This window comes from Aspergillus brasiliensis (genome assembly GCF_001889945.1).
Source record: "Aspergillus brasiliensis CBS 101740 unplaced genomic scaffold ASPBRscaffold_12, whole genome shotgun sequence".
NCBI lineage: Eukaryota > Fungi > Ascomycota > Eurotiomycetes > Eurotiales > Aspergillaceae > Aspergillus > Aspergillus brasiliensis.
In genome coordinates, this window is record NW_027137453.1 from 44,375 (window position 1) to 59,939 (window position 15,565).

Here is a 15,565-nt window from a genome sequence, read left to right on the forward strand (position 1 = left end):
AGAATCATATCTTCGTTATGTGACTCGGACATGTAATGCAGCCGCTAAAGCGCAGCAATCTTCATAACAAGCCCGTTGTAACCAGTAAATCGATCATGTCAGCTTCTACGGAGTTGCGACTTTGTTTGTTATATCATACACAACGTGAAAAGCACGCCATTGGATTCCTAACGAGCTAACAGCAAAGGTACGGTCAAGAGATCCCATCATTTCCTATATCTGCCCTGTACGTCCGGTGGTTACCACAAACTCATTTCCCAGAAACCCAACCATATACCCCCTAGCCTACCAACTTCCATGGAGCCTTTCTCGTCGTTCAACATGGCTATCAACATAGAGCACCTTCAGCGCCATATTCCGCAAACTTCGCTGGTCTTTCTCGCCTTACTGGCCGTCCCAATAACGGCGCTGGTATGGGATCGCATATTGAACCCATTGCCGACAACGAAAAGGGCCTGGCTTGTTGGAAAGAAGCAACCATCTCGGATCACTTCATTGGAATGCCCTTACAGCTACATTCGCCAGATCTACGGTAAACACCACTGGGCCCCATTTGTCGACAAGCTGGCTCCCAACCTAAAGTTGGATGACCCGCCGAAGTACCAGATGATCCTTGAGATTATGGACGGAATACACCTCTGCTTGATACTGGTGGATGATGTAAGTGCAGCGGCCTCGATAAGAATCTGGGGCTGGATGGAGAGCTAACCACCCACCAGATCTCAGACGGGAGCAACTTTCGCAAAGGACATCCCGCTGCGCACAAGATTTACGGCCCTTCAGAGACTGCGAACCGCGCTTACTACCGCGTGACACAACTTTTGAATCGAACCGTCCACGAATTCCCTCGTCTTGCGCCCTTTCTGATGCAGTGTCTGGAAGAGATCCTGGAAGGCCAAGACATGTCCCTTGTTTGGCGAAGGGATGGCCTGGCCAGCTTTCCAGTGGATCCCAAGGAACGGGATGCAGCGTATCGCCGAATGGCATCGCTGAAGACGGGCGCGTTGTTTCGTTTGCTTGCTCAGCTGGTACTGGAGAATAAGTCGATGGATGCTACCATGACTACAGTGGCGTATGCGCAAAGATAACCCGATCATTGGGATTAATTATGGCTGACTGACGTCTACGCAGGTGGTGCTCACAGCTGCAGAATGACTGCAAGAACGTCTATTCGACCGATTATGCGAAAGCCAAAGGCGCACTAGCAGAAGATTTGCGCAATGGTGAACTTTCCTTCCCCATCGTGGTTGCATTGGATGCTCCTCAGGGTCATCTGGTCGCGCGCGCCTTGGAATACGGCTCACCCTATAATATCCGTAATGCGCTGCGGGTCATCCAGAGAGAAGACGTACGTAGCGCCTGCTTGTGGGATTTGAAGAAATCAGGTGCATCTGTGCAGGATTGGCTGGAAGTCTGGGGTCGGAAGGAGAAAATGGATGTGAAGAGTGTGAAGGCATGATCGGGAATTTAGATAGACACGTTGCTTAGTGATGGGACTTGTTTATTACTTCTAATTTGAGACTGCTTTATTTTTCCTCATCTATAGAATTTTCTATACTGGGTTTAATAAGCTTCGCAACGACACAAAAGCAAAAGGCGTGTGTAACATCGCGAGACTGTGCTGTGTAACTACGCCATCTACGAATTATTAACAATTCCACAAACAAGTCCTCACTTCGCTATCTCACTAGCTGGTCGCAATGATCATTCTCGCTTCATAGGGCAAAGGATCAGGAGTTGAACGGAGAGACTCATACCAGTCCCTATTGCTCCGGCCACCCAAGCAACCCAGCCTCGTTCGAAACTTAAACGCAAGGTCTGATAAATCTATTTAGCAAACATACTATTAACATCTAGTCGGGACTACGGACACGGCGCAACTTGCCACTATCATTAGCAAGGCTATTGCGGTATCTGCTGTTTTTTACCTAACCCGTCATATGATGGATTTTCTGGAATTGTGTGCTGACTAGACGTGCTTCTAACAGCTTGCAAACGTGCTAGTTCGCTAATGGGAAATGACCAGTAAAGCTACGCCAGATGGCAGAAAAACAAGTAGCAAAACCCGAGATACATCCATCACATGGGGCTGATAAACAGCCTCTCCTCTTATATGTTGGCTTTAGAGATATTAATGCCTACTCTCCAAAGGCCCACGTTCAGCATCTACTTAGTAACCTTCTCAATCAAAGCTTGATCCATACAGCGGCGTCTTTAACGTAAAAGAGAAGAAAAAATGCTGGGATTCCCAATGTTCAACCCTGATACGCCTGACGCCTGGAAAATGACTACCCCTTACTTTCCTTTTGTTTCGCCAGGGTTATTTCCTGCATCGACACCCTCATCGCCTACCAAAATAGATGTTGCGAGCTCTCAACAGTCAGAAACTACCTTTCTAGACAAGGAAAAGGTCTGAGCATTTCTCTATCTGAATAGTCGTTGTCTGATATACAGAACAGATCATTCGAGGACCACTTGACTATCTTCTCAAATCACCTGGAAAAGATATTCGTCGGAAATTTATTCAAGCGTTCAACGAATGGTTGCTTATCCCCGAGGAAAAATTGGCTATTATCGCAGATATTGTCGGATTGCTCCACACGGCCTCTCTACTGTATGTTCGGCTCAACTTCCACGTGAACTAAGGTTATGATATTGAGAAGTTTGCTGAATATTACCAGGATCGACGACATCCAGGACAACTCCAAGCTTCGGCGCGGCCTACCGGTGGCTCACAGCATCTTCGGCATTGCACAGACTATCAACTCCGCCAACTATGCGTACTTCTTGGCGCAGGAGCGACTCCGAGAACTGAACCACCCCGAAGCGTACGAGATATACACCGAGGAGCTGCTCCGCCTGCATCGCGGCCAAGGCATGGACTTGTACTGGCGGGACTGTTTGTCCTGTCCCACAGAGGAGGACTATATAGAGATGATCGCCAACAAGACTGGTGGCCTGTTCCGATTGGCAATTAAGCTTATGCAGTTGGAGAGTGAAACCAAAAGGTGAGTGTCAACATCGTGTAACGTCCTCTACCAATCGCGCTGGATACTGACTTGACAAGCGATGTAATCAGGCTGGCCGACCTATTGGGTGTGATATTCCAGATTCGTGATGATTATCAGAATTTGCAAAGCGGCCTGTATACCAAGAACAAGGGATTTTGCGAGGATCTGACGGAGGGCAAATTCTCCTTCCTGATTATCCACAGTATCAACAGTAACCCGAATAATCATCATCTGATGAATATACTGCGGCAGCGAAGCGAGGACGACTCGGTGAAGAAGTATGCTGTTGAGTATATCAACTCGACGGGGAGTTTCGACTATTGTCGAGAACGGCTCGCTTCCTTGTTGGAAGAGGCGGACCAGATGGTCAAAGAGTTAGAGAAAGAGGTTGGTCATTCGAAAGGGATCTACGAAATCTTGAGCTTTTTGTCGTGATTGCTAGGGATGTAGGGCCTGAACTTTGTAATCAAGTAGCCGGTCAAGATGAATGGTGATGTTTCTTCGCTGCCACTTGTATCTAGAGATAACGAGCTTCTGTTACTCAGGTTTTAAATTATCATCGAGATGCGTTAAACAAATAGTCACTACATCCAGGCGGTATTTACACAGTTGTAACTGGGCAATATCCTTTTGCAAACTCTACCAATGTATATGCACTTTGAAGCGCATAAAAGGATACGAACTGGAGCGGATCAAGGCTATTGCAAATTATCACAGAAAGGGACCCCCGATCACTCCAGAATGTGACACAAGCTTAACGCTGCTCTCCCTCAAACTCGGGGGGCTCCCTTCGTATCCATCCTGGGCATTGTGGCACTGCAGACATTTCAGACACACTCATTGCCATGGGCTGTAGCCAAGTAGGTACCGTACATTCAAACGACACACGAAGATCAAACCAAATACGCTAGCATCTCCAATCAAGGATGCTTAGGTACAAAACGGTACAGAATCTCTGGCTTTAGAGGTTCCATACCCCTTGGACTCCTACTACTAAGCTCACAATTTCCAAGTCACTCGTGCATTCTACCCAAAGTAGCCTCTAATACCATAATATGCATCCACATCCTAAGTGCCGCTATGACTATCAGTTATATCCTCCCAATTATTCTCACTTCTTTTCCCAGCCCAATTATGAAAGACCCAGATCTCAGATAGCAAATTAACGATAACAGGCACGGATGGTTATCTCATTTCCCAACATCACTTATCATCTAATACTGCACGGTTGCCCAACTCAGGGGTTCCGGGCCCCCAGTCGAGTTTCAAAGTCTCAGTCCGGTGTCAAGTACAACACGTGTATCGCTTTGCATTCATGGTCCCTGTTCTTTGTCATGTGGTCGCACTTCCTGCTGATATTGCGTCTTATATACCAGAAGTAATAATAGCCCTTCTTTTGGGTTAGAAATTATGAATCGGCATGCTTGGTTTCGGTAATTTGTTGACATCTACAGGGATTCTTCATGTTTGTCTTTCGGTAGCTGTACTTACATGTAAAAGCCTACTGTATGTGGTCGGGTGGCAGAGAGAAATGTAGTATTGGATTGCAAGGGAAGAATGCAGTCTATACATGCATCAATACGTGTTTGTTAGGCTGCGCCTATCACCATTGTTGGAAGACTGGTGAGTCCGGGGCGAATATGGCCCGACAGATGCATGCTGAGTCTGTCTGCATATGCCGCCGGGCCTGATATTCAGCCGACTTGGCCTTCAGTCAGGATGTCGACGACAACCATTGAAGTTTAGTAATTAATGTTACACTACACTCTGATGTATGGAATCTCCATTACTTTCTATTCTCATATTCAAATACTGCGAATGTAACATCGGATACCGATGAGCACTCATTCCCCGGGGAACGACTCGTGCTCATCCCCAATGCTAACTGTCCACTTGGTTAATACTGAGGGCAGTTTTATCTTTGAACAATAGAAAGCATATCTTGGGACGAATGTACGTTTACTGAGTAGTTCACTGGGAGTTGCTGAGCAGAAGCCGACAGGCCATATTATTGGCCTGAGGCAGAATGTATTACATAATATACCAAGCACCGCCACCGAAGATCAGATGAAATGACTTGAAGTTCTCCTGCTTCTTTTCCATGATGCCTATAGCCACCAGCAGCTGCGAAGAGATGCTGCAAGGATACGCAACTCTACTGGAAGAGATTAATATATACTGGTAACTAATCAGAGGTCATGGGCGATGATGGTTAGCCTACAGACTCTACCTTATCCCAGACCTTGAAAAGGAAGGTGCTTACAATAGCTGTAGCTGCCACCATGGAATATGGCGAAGAGTTTATCGATCCAGCTCTGCTATGCCACTCGGCACTCGGGGGTCATGATCTGGACTCCGAGTTTCTGAATCTCTCCAGCCCACAGCCTAATGATCTGGATCTCCAACAAGTACCAACGGCCTTCCCCAACGCTCAGCAGCGGGGTTTGCCTAGCGAGCTCTTCAAGGATGCGACTATCAACAACATTGTGGCCCCGCAGGGCCAACTTCCACGGCGTAGAAGTCGGTACTTGTTGAGACAGTCAAGGACACAAGCATACCCTGTGGTGATACCAAACGCAAACAATCTCAGTCCTATGGAACGATGGCGGAATTCGCCACCAGAGGAAGAAGGTTGCCTGATACCGGATATCATCGATGCTCTGAAAGACAGCCCACGCCATGAAACCGAAACCAACTTGCAAAATTCTCGCGATGACTACCGTGCATTCCATGAATATCGACGGGCGGTTTCGATCACCAGCGGGGAGTCTAGTGCATCCTCGCGAAGCACCCAGCAATCCGGGCGTTCAAGCTCATCCACCCAGGGTCCATTGGCAGTGCAAGGTCGTCGTGGAAAGGGACGGGCAGGCAAAACTACAAGCCGAAAGAAGAAAACCACCTCGACCACTGCTCAGCGTCGATACTGCTGCACTTTCTGCTGCGACCGGTTCAAAAGCAAGTATGACTGGGCACGACACGAGAAATCGCTCCACGTCATCTTGGAGGCATGGCACTGCGCGCCTTTTGGTGTTACTGTTATATCCCCTACCGAGCCCTTTGTGACTCAATGTGCCTTCTGTGGGCTCTCTAACCCAGACTCCAACCATCTAGAAGAACACGCTGCGACAGCCTGCGAGGACGAGTCCAGCATTCGCCGTTTCTTCCGCCGCAAAGATCACCTAGTACAGCATCTGCGGCTCGTACACAATGTCGACTCCCCGCCACATCTCGACAGCTGGAGGATTGGACAGTCTGCCATCACCTCACGTTGTGGATTCTGCAGTCAAGCACTGATGACTTGGGAAGAGCGGGTAGACCATCTAGCCGAACACTTCCGAACCGGTTCAACAATGGCAGACTGGCGCGGCGACCATGACTTTCCGCCTGATTTCGCCGCCTCAGTAGCCAATGCCTTGCCCCCTTACCTTATAGGCACAGAATCTCAAAGCATGATTCCATTCTCGGCGACTAACGGCGATGTGGAAGATCATTTCGCGCAAATATCTTCGCGGGCTTACTGGGACGCGAAAGACCAGAAAGAGGCCAGCGCTATTGCAGCTCCGACAGCTCCTAGTGCAGCTTTGTCTTTGCGGGCTCTTGCACCGGGTGTTGCCCCCGAGCGACTCAGTTCGTTCACCGAAGTGCTAACGCTTCATCTCAGTCGGTTTGCGCGGGAGCAGATGAAGAAGGGGGTGATCCCGAGCGATGAGATGTTCCAGCAAGAATCAAGACGGGTACTGTATGACTCGGATGACTCTTGGAACCAGACTATCGCGGATAATCCGGAGTGGTTGGCTACTTTCAAGGGACTGCATTTCGATAAGGAGAAGGGTGTTCCTGATACTATTGGAAATTCGGCTTCATGAACCGACTAAATACAACGCGCATCTGTGATCCCGTTTCTCCGTCTCTGCTTCAACTTCGGGCATTCTACTGATATACGCGCAATGTAACTACTGTGCAGCGTGTGCCTCCTGATTTCGGGGCTGCTGATGCTGCTCCCAACCGGAGACACAACAGCCAATCTGTTTCTCCCTCATCTAACCACATAACATCTTATATCGGCTCATGTAGTTGATACATCGGGAGCGACCGTCACCCTGGGCATATCAAGGGGTGTGTTTACTGGGCGAGCGGGCCAGAGCGCGGTTCGGTTATCCTCTGATCAGAGAAGACAGCTCTATCGTGAAATAGTATGGCCCCTATGAAGGGCTGGGTATCAGCAGTCTCGTAGATCGAAAGATTGTCGAAGGGTGCCTCGAATTTGCCATGAAGCGGAGGGCCGAAGGCGAGCGGGAAGACGACTCGGCGGGCGTTCGAATTTGGCTCTGGAACAGAGTTTATGATCAAACTGTATAATTATCTGGTTAGCATGCTTCCACACATTGTATGCAAATAATCCCTTCATGCTCTAATATAGCTAGGGTTAGACATGATGCTCGTAAGAGAAAGGGTAGAGAACCGGAGAGAAACTTCACCTTGCCACCGAGCGTAAGGCGTAGGGCGTAGGGCGTAGGGCGCACCCAACAATGGGACACTCATACGAAACCGACAGTCTCCAACCACTGAGAGACGTTGAACAGGTACAGAGTGCAGGAAAAATGCGAAAATCAATATACAGACAATTGACACGGTGCTACTCTACGAGCATGGCATTGCGATCTCAAACCACCCGCCCGACGATCCACGTCCTCGGCCTCGGCAGCATTGGGACCTTCACGGCCCACGGCCTCAAGGACATCCCGAACCCTCCGACAGTGACCTTACTCCTCCATCGCGAGTCCCTCTACCACGAATACATACGAAACAACCGACGCATGACACTAAATACAATATCCGGCGACACAGTCCACCACAGCGACTACAACCTCGAGATCTACAAACAAGGCGCATGGCAAACCCCCACGGACTCTCCAGCAGACGACCAGATCGACCATCTAGTCGTGACAGTGAAAGCAACGCAGACGGTGTCCGCCCTCCGTGCACTCCGATACCGACTGGGTCGGGCCTCGACGATCCTCTTTTTACAAAACGGGTGTGGTATGATAGATGAGGTCAACGAACACTTGTTCCCCGATCCCGAGACAAGACCGAACTACCTCACCGGAGTCATTTCGCATGGAGTAACGCTTGCGTCTCCCTTCAATGCTATACACACTGGCGCATCAGCAATCTCCTTGGGCTTGGTTCCTCGCGAGAACTCACAGTCTTCCTCAAATATTACAACAATAACGGAGGCGGGCGACCCCGAATACATGCTACACAATATCCCACGCTCCCCCAGACTATCCGCGAGATCCTATTCCTTTGCAGATGTGTTCCAGATCCAACTAGAAAAGTTAGCCGTAAACGCATTCTGCAATCCGGTCTGTGCGCTTCACGACGCGAAGAACGGGATTCTCTTCGATTTTCCTGAACTTCGTCGGGCGATTCTCACAGAGATATCTAACATTGTGTGCCGCTTGCCAGAGTTAAGCGGTGTAGATGGGGTGGAGAAACGATTCGGGGTAGATAGACTCGAGGAAACGGTGAATGGGATTCTGGAGAAGACGAGGGAGACGACGTGCTCGATGGTTGTTGATTTGAGGAATAGGCGCGAGACGGAGATTCGGTTTATCAATGGGTATTGGGTTCGTCGAGGGAGGGAGGTGGGGGTGTCTACTGCTATAAATGAGGAGTTGATGGATAAAGTGTTGAGGCGGAGTGCTGCGTTGCGCTTAGAGTGAGTGTAAATTTGGTAGTTTCAATATACTGTTGTACATCAATGGTAACTGAACCATAGAAGTGATAAGTCTAAGGTACGTGCTAAGAAGTCTGCAGTCCGCTAGTATGAAGCTAAACTCAAGAATAGGTGCTCTTCATAAAACCTAGTCTAGATCCAAAGCGTCGAGAGTTCTCAATGCCCATTTAGACGTTGTCAGCTCCTCCGATGGGGAGCCATCAGCGTTTCGCTGGAATGCGTAGCGTAGCACTGCGCCAATCTTGGAAGCCTGCATCGCAATGGTACGAATCTTCTGCTGGCGTACATTATCAGAAATATGACAGTGGGCCCAAAATTCATCCCAAAAGGCACTGATCATCTTTGAACGGCATGTATAATTGTGCCAGCCGCTGAGATCCATGTAGCCAGTGGCTAATAGCAGGGTGTCCAGTTCCATACCAAATGGCCGTACTCTAGCCAGTGACCAGTCGACAATACCGGTGATTTCAAATGTCTCCTCGCTGATCAGAATGTTTGTTTGGGAGAGGTCGTTGTGTGTCAGGACTTGCGGATATACTTCATTGAATAGAGCTGAAAGACTGCGTTCGAGCTCGATTATTGTTGTGGAAGGAAGTATGGATGATGATGAGTTCCTTAACTTCTCGAGTCGGCGATAAATCCCATCTCGACAATCTGCCATGACCTCAGGATCCACTGGTTGTGGATTTAACCAACAACGAGCGAAGTATCTAGGGAGTATTACTATTATGACCCTTGACACATACTTCCAAGGGATGGCATGGGCTAATTTCAGCGAGAAACAAAGAAAGTGGGCTACCTGGCTAGATGCTTGACAAAGCATATGTGTCTAGCCTCTTCTTGAGGACTCAACTCAGTTTCGGTGCTGAATGCCTCGAGGCAAGGAGTACCTGGCAAACGGGTCATCGTATAGACAAGAAGAGGCGGGTCCGAACCTGGCAATTTGCCGTAGAAAGTGGCTTCCGGTACCAACATGCCATGGATGGATTTTGCCAGTGCTATGACAGCTTGGTCCAAGGTGGAATTTGATTCTCGAAAAGACACGATTAGGTCTCGTCGTTCATCAGGTATATCCGTGCAAATGACTGTGTAGCTCAGCGAGCCTGGGATGGCAACTCCCTGGACGGCAGAGGTACCAGTGATCTTACGAACGTGGTCATCGCAGTCTAACTGCGTCGGATATTGACGAGTCTCGAAGGATCTGTCGACAATTTGTTGGGCCCAAGATCGACCCTCCATCTTGGTTTCAAAAGGTCCGCTGCGTATACGCACTAACTATTGGGGATGGAAGATAGGATGAATGCACGATCTGTGAAGAGGATTGTTTGGCCGCGTTTTTTGTTGGGAAAGTGGCTGTAATCACGTGGGCACGTGTCAGTTCACAGCAATAGAAGGTCGAGCAGAACATACTCTGTCAATTTAGAGTCAATTAGGTACAAAATGTTAATCAGGTAAAACATTGTGTTCGATCATTGACTGCACCGCGTCCCTTACACTTTCTTCCAAACCAATATACTGCCACTGGCTGCCTTTTCCCTTGGAAAGCACGTCCAAGCTAACTTGCATATCCCACCCGTTCGGGTGCACTCCCTCGGGCAGCACCTTATCTGGTGTACCCGCAGCAACCTTTTCACGCAGTTCTGGAAAGTGTTTTCGGATGCTATTGACGACCAACTGCGGTGTGAGAAGCCCCGAGACAAGCAGGATACGCTGCCCTCCAGCAGCGGGATTGGCCAGTGCATCTACATGGCTCCTCGCCACGTCGCGCACGTCGACAAAGTACCAAACTGGAAACCGTACGTCCTCAACCTTGGGATGAGTCCCGTCGATGAAGCTAGAGATGGCAATAGAATTGCTTTCGTTGATCGATTCCCTCCCGGAAATTGGATGGATCATGGGCCCGGTGACGATAGCGGCGTTGATGACAGCAAGGTCGAAATTGGGACTATTTGCCTGCATGAAATGCCAGGCTTTGCGCTCGGCCTCAATCTTGGAGACAGAATAGCCCAACACAGGATCTTGACGGTCGATCGCTTGCTGTGCAGTTACCTAGACTTCCATTAGCAGATGCTTTGCTGAGTTCACATTCTCGGAAGACGGACAGGATTCCAACTTTTCTCAGTGTAAGGAGGCCCTTCTCGACTCATGTCTTCAGTGGAATCAAGTACGGAAACAACGCTGCTCAAGAGGACGAATCGTTTGAGCGTCTTTCCGCCATGTTGGTGAGCGCTTTTCAGGATTTGAGTCGTCCTGAAGGCGTAAATCAGCCCCTACATCACTGTTGCACAAGAGTATTTGCTTACCCTTTGACAGCTGGGTCGATCATTCCTCCCTGGATATCCTTAATGTCGAACTTGAATGGCGATGCCGCATGGATGACATAATCGAATGGAGTTTTGCTCTCCTCAAACAAGGCGTTAAAAGGGTCCTGTGTGGTGAAATTGGACACGATCACAAAGTTGACTTTCCCTTTCCATTCAGGGTGAGACTTGATCAAGGCGTCTGCTTTGGCTTGAGATCGCACCGTCGCGGTCACCGTGTAGCCACGCTGGGCTTGTCAGCTACTACATGTTTGTTGCGAGAGTCAGTCACCTACCTCAAGTAGTAAGGAAAGAATATGGGATGCGACGAACCCATTAGCCCCAGTAAGAAGGACATGTTGGCCATGATTTGATGATACCATGTTGGTAGTGCTTGGGAGACATATATTTTCAGTATCAACCATAAACTAGCCTTTACGCGAAAGGCAATCCGGATTCCGAGTATTAATTCAACAAATATGTCTCTATGGCCTTTTATAAGCCTCATGGCAGAGCTACATTCCTTAAGGTTATGAGCTGTGCCATGGAAGGAGTACTTGATAGTTTGTAAAGTTAATTGTGATCAGGTTTCGGTCAGAAAAGTGATTGGTAGCCTATCTAATCTACCTTGTAAGATGAAAGTAAAAGCCCCCTCAACCACTTTACTCTGCTGTGTCTCTCTGTCAGAGTGTCATCTAAATAACTTAACACAGACGGTCAGAAATATACTCGTCATCATAGACAAATTGCTATCAGGAGATCATCCCAGTGCACTAATCCACTAACACGCATGACGCATTTCATTAGCCAAAATCATATGATAGCAGGCACAATTGCCGTGCACGCCGTGGCTAACCACCATTGGCCTTTATTGGCTCTTCTGCTCACACAACGTCCATGGCGATGTCCGGAAAGGTCACCGTTCAATATTCCTAAGCATTGTGCAGGCTTTATAAGCCATTATCTCGAAACCATTACAATAATCGCCTGTAATCTTCCCCTCTGTTTGAAGATGGGACGACATTACCATCTTAAGTTGGGCACAATATATACTACCATTTTACCCCTAGATTTACTCATAAAGATATCTGCGTACGACGCTATGCAGCCCATCGTACGCTGTATGTTGCGAACGGTGGGAAGATATTTTGAAATATCTTCACATTGAGACACACCTACAAGGACCCTGAAGACCTGCAACAAGTAAAAGAAGAATAACACAAGCTGAACGACAAACACCATCTTGTTATTAGAGTAGACTGGATCCAGGACACTATTGGCTAAAAGCGTCCAGTGGAAACAGCCTTATTGTTCAACCTCGGACCGGAAAGTTCAACCCGAGGAAGGACTGATCTTCAAACCACTCCTCGATTTCATTCGGCTGGATATTAAAGCATAGATGGAATGTTCTGGGCGACAATACCTAGTATCTACTGTATAGGCTGAAGTGAGGATCCAATGCAATTTGCTCGGCAATTGTCGGCGCTCTGAAATGCCGTGGTTACATGCACTAAATGCTGCAGGATGCTAACCGATGGCATTATGAAGCACTAGTCTAATGTCCAACCATTGCCAAGATGGTTAGTTCACGCAAAACAAACTGATCCACCCGGCCTATTCTTCCATGATTCCATCCCGTGCCGCATGGACCTTCAATTACTGTTATGATTATGGGGCAAGGCCAATTGAGAGAAACCTTTCATTCGTTGGATGCTCGTGCATCATATCGGCGCATCAGGGACTAGACTAATATGCCACGGCCCCACAGCATGTGGAGTGCAATCGTACGAAGTACTCTGTACTCCACTAGGATTTAGTCCAGGTAGGCTACGCTATAACACTAGAGTGGTATGCTTCAGGTTCGAGAAAGATGATTGTGGCGAATTATAGTGGAAGGATTACACATAGACAGCCCTTTATTTCCGGCAGATAGAAGAAACGGCAGTTACATTTGCAGCATACAACAAGGCTTGTCCCTGACTTCTCATCAATTCCTCAGTAAGTGACGAATAGAGCTACCCTAGCTCGAAGCCATATCTTCCCGGACATTATCTAGGAATACGCTTGGTCAAGAAATAACCTAGAGAGCATTTACGATGGCAGTGTATGCGGGCTTCGGGTCGTAGTTGCTGTCAAACAGCAGAGGAGTGGAGCTGGCGCGCCAGGAATCCTGATGGAAATTAGCTCGTTAGAAGATAAAACTGTTTATCCGGACAAAGGGAGTATTTACCGGGTCAGCCACTCCCCAGACGGTAATACCGATACACTTGGACTGGTTCAAGCAGGCTTCAACGACCTATAGGTTTTGGAGAGTCAGTATCGGTCAATCGTACTATGTAACTGACCCGTGATAACTTACGTCGACGTAGTCGGTCGAGTCGGCGCTAGCGATGTCAAGCTCGGTGATAGCGATCTCCTCGGTGCCTGCACCAGCCAGAGCATTGAGAGCTGTAAGGGACTATCAGCTATCGCCAGGGTACAGAAAAGGGGAAGGGGTACTTATCCAGAGATTCCAGAACCGCCACCAGCGCTCAAGTGGGTTTGGGAGCCTTTGAAGAGAAATGAGTGACTATAGCTAAAACTTTCTAATCACAGGGGCATTACCGATTCCATCGATAGGGACGCCGGCTGCGATCCACTTCTTGACGTGGCTGACCAGGCCGGTCAACTTAGCGTAAGAGGCGGAATCCAGGCTGTGCGAAAATCAGAATCCAGATCTGAAACGGACAATAGACAGTCACGGCTCACTTGTAATCATTGATGTAGAGCTTGGCATTGGGATCCGCAGCCCGAGCAGTCTCAAAGGCAATCCGCACGTAGTCCTCGCCGATGACATTGTAGAAGACGCTCTGGCGCAGGGAGCCATCCTCGTTGAAGATTTCGTTGACAACGTCCTTGGAACTATCAATAATGACTCTTTGGAGAAGTTGATGGTACACAGCTTACCCAGGCGTAGATCTTGCCCTTGTACTGTTTCATCACCGTGGTGATGTGATTCTTCATCACTTCTGTCAGAGTATCCTTGTCCGTGATGGACTCGACCCAGGAGGGGAGCTGCGAGTGCCACACTAATTGAGTTTAGCTTCACTGACTTGATATGGCCACAGCCTAGCACATCAGAATTTTACCAAGAGTATGTCCACGGATCAGCTTGTTGTTAGACTCGGCAAAGTTGACCTAGGTTTTGTAAGCCTCGAGCGCGATTATAGTAGAGGTCTGGAAGATGCTGTACGTACCAGGTAATCCGATCCCGAGAAAGAGAACTGTCCCTGGCTGGCTATACCGGTGATCAGAGTCAAATCGCAATGGCGACTATGGAGGAACTGTACTTACGCTCAGTAGCATCCCACTTCATGCTGTTCTCCGGAGTCAGGGCGCCAAAATCGGCCTTGATAATTGCGGGAGTCTTCGTATTTTTGGTCAAGGTGTACTGATCACCAATGGTTCCGAAATATTTCTTCCCGTGAGCCTTGAATTTGGTATCAATGCTCTCCGAGGCTTGACGGGGTTCAATGGGCTCGGAAAGTACATGGCTAGCGAAAAGCATCGCCAGTGCAGCTGCCTTGACATAAACCATGTTGAAAAAATAGTGCTGTTTCTTCCTTAAAAGAGAGAAGACCAATGAAGATGATGATGGAATAACAAAAACAAGGTTAGAATCGTCAAGGAAAGGAAGATTGACGAACTTATATACCACTGGAATCAATATTTCTGGGCAAAGTTGATATGAAACGTAAAGGCTCCCAGCCCAAGAACCAAGTATCCCTTTCCGGAATGTGTCGACAGTGAAGGGTTAACCTTGTCTGCCTCATCTAGCTCTCCGCCAAGTTACCCAAGACGGAAGATGGCATTTGGGCCCTGATTAGCCTGAACGGATGAAAGTCGGCGTTTAAGCAGGCTATGCGGAGCTCTTCACATGTTTGGTTAGAACAGGCTATACTCTTAGCCGATAGATCTAGAAGCTACTCTATATTAGTGTCATAGCTTGAAAGCTGCCGCTGTACTCACCGGAAATCGAAGAAGAAATTGCCGGAGTGGAGGACTTGTTGCGCGGTCGTCCGAATAACCTGTTAATGTGCGTCCATCAGGGTCCAGGGTATGCCTCAGTTCCAAAAATAGTTTAGCCCTGCAGAAACAACAGTCGGCTACGGAGAACTGCCGATGACTTGATTCTTAATTGGTGCCGTAGGGCGTCAGTGGAGTGCGGATGTTCTGATGGAAGTCTGCCGATATTCCCTAGAATGTGCTAGTAGAGTATACAGACCTGTAAGGCCCACCTAATTCGAAACACTAGCCATGTTTTCTGATCAGGAGATATTTCCACATTTGCTATACTAGCCATATTATCAATGAACCTATTGACAGGTGTCAACACCCCCCAAAATACCTGAAGGTCATTGTGTTTTAGGGTGAAACAATATCAGGGCGGCCATGTGTCAGCATTGAACCGGTTGCTTAGCGCCATCAGGATCCGCGTCTTGATTCTCGATCCCCCGAAGTTTTGTTCCTTATGC

At 48.3% G+C, this 15,565-nt stretch overlaps 6 protein-coding genes across 6 annotated transcripts; 3 read left to right on the top strand and 3 right to left on the bottom strand.

Moving 5' to 3' along the window:
* Positions 1 to 321: 321 nt before the first annotated feature.
* On the top strand, positions 322 to 3,446 carry ASPBRDRAFT_133371 (uncharacterized protein; the record flags this gene model as incomplete). The annotated part of the gene is made up of 6 exons (XM_067618513.1): positions 322 to 660; positions 720 to 1,072; positions 1,132 to 1,348; positions 2,460 to 2,614; positions 2,682 to 3,008; positions 3,068 to 3,446. 6 exons carry the CDS (start codon positions 322 to 324, stop codon positions 3,444 to 3,446), a joined length of 1,770 nt encoding a protein of 589 aa, XP_067475640.1.
* A 1,681-nt stretch (positions 3,447 to 5,127) lies between these two features.
* On the top strand, positions 5,128 to 6,986 carry ASPBRDRAFT_46587 (uncharacterized protein). Its single transcript, XM_067625662.1, has 2 exons — positions 5,128 to 5,230; positions 5,285 to 6,986. The coding sequence occupies exon 2, from the start codon at positions 5,294 to 5,296 to the stop codon at positions 6,875 to 6,877; it is 1,584 nt and encodes a 527-aa protein (XP_067475641.1). The 5' UTR covers positions 5,128 to 5,230; positions 5,285 to 5,293; the 3' UTR covers positions 6,878 to 6,986.
* A 674-nt stretch (positions 6,987 to 7,660) lies between these two features.
* ASPBRDRAFT_77520 (ketopantoate reductase family protein) lies at positions 7,661 to 8,737 on the top strand (the record flags this gene model as incomplete). Its single annotated transcript, XM_067629368.1, has 1 exon — positions 7,661 to 8,737. One exon carries the CDS (start codon positions 7,661 to 7,663, stop codon positions 8,735 to 8,737), a length of 1,077 nt encoding a protein of 358 aa, XP_067475642.1.
* A 141-nt stretch (positions 8,738 to 8,878) lies between these two features.
* Positions 8,879 to 9,990, bottom strand: ASPBRDRAFT_198831 (phosphotransferase family protein; the record flags this gene model as incomplete). Its single annotated transcript, XM_067621244.1, has 2 exons — positions 8,879 to 9,461; positions 9,551 to 9,990. The coding sequence occupies 2 exons, from the start codon at positions 9,988 to 9,990 to the stop codon at positions 8,879 to 8,881; spliced, it is 1,023 nt and encodes a 340-aa protein (XP_067475643.1).
* Positions 9,991 to 10,194: 204 nt separating this feature from the next.
* Positions 10,195 to 11,434, bottom strand: ASPBRDRAFT_133168 (uncharacterized protein; the record flags this gene model as incomplete). Its single annotated transcript, XM_067618501.1, has 4 exons — positions 10,195 to 10,800; positions 10,854 to 11,001; positions 11,055 to 11,299; positions 11,348 to 11,434. The coding sequence occupies 4 exons, from the start codon at positions 11,432 to 11,434 to the stop codon at positions 10,195 to 10,197; spliced, it is 1,086 nt and encodes a 361-aa protein (XP_067475644.1).
* Positions 11,435 to 13,131: 1,697 nt separating this feature from the next.
* On the bottom strand, positions 13,132 to 14,628 carry ASPBRDRAFT_57795 (endo-1,4-beta-xylanase; the record flags this gene model as incomplete). The annotated part of the gene is made up of 10 exons (XM_067627798.1): positions 13,132 to 13,221; positions 13,282 to 13,347; positions 13,411 to 13,499; positions 13,577 to 13,600; positions 13,656 to 13,744; positions 13,800 to 13,945; positions 13,998 to 14,119; positions 14,180 to 14,228; positions 14,288 to 14,328; positions 14,385 to 14,628. 10 exons carry the CDS (start codon positions 14,626 to 14,628, stop codon positions 13,132 to 13,134), a joined length of 960 nt encoding a protein of 319 aa, XP_067475645.1.
* Positions 14,629 to 15,565: the final 937 nt, after the last annotated feature.

Excerpts from the sequence above, each read along its gene's own strand:
- ASPBRDRAFT_46587 (XM_067625662.1), top strand. The coding sequence starts at position 5,294 with ATGGAATATGGCGAAGAGTTTATCGATCCAGCTCTGCTATGCCACTCG.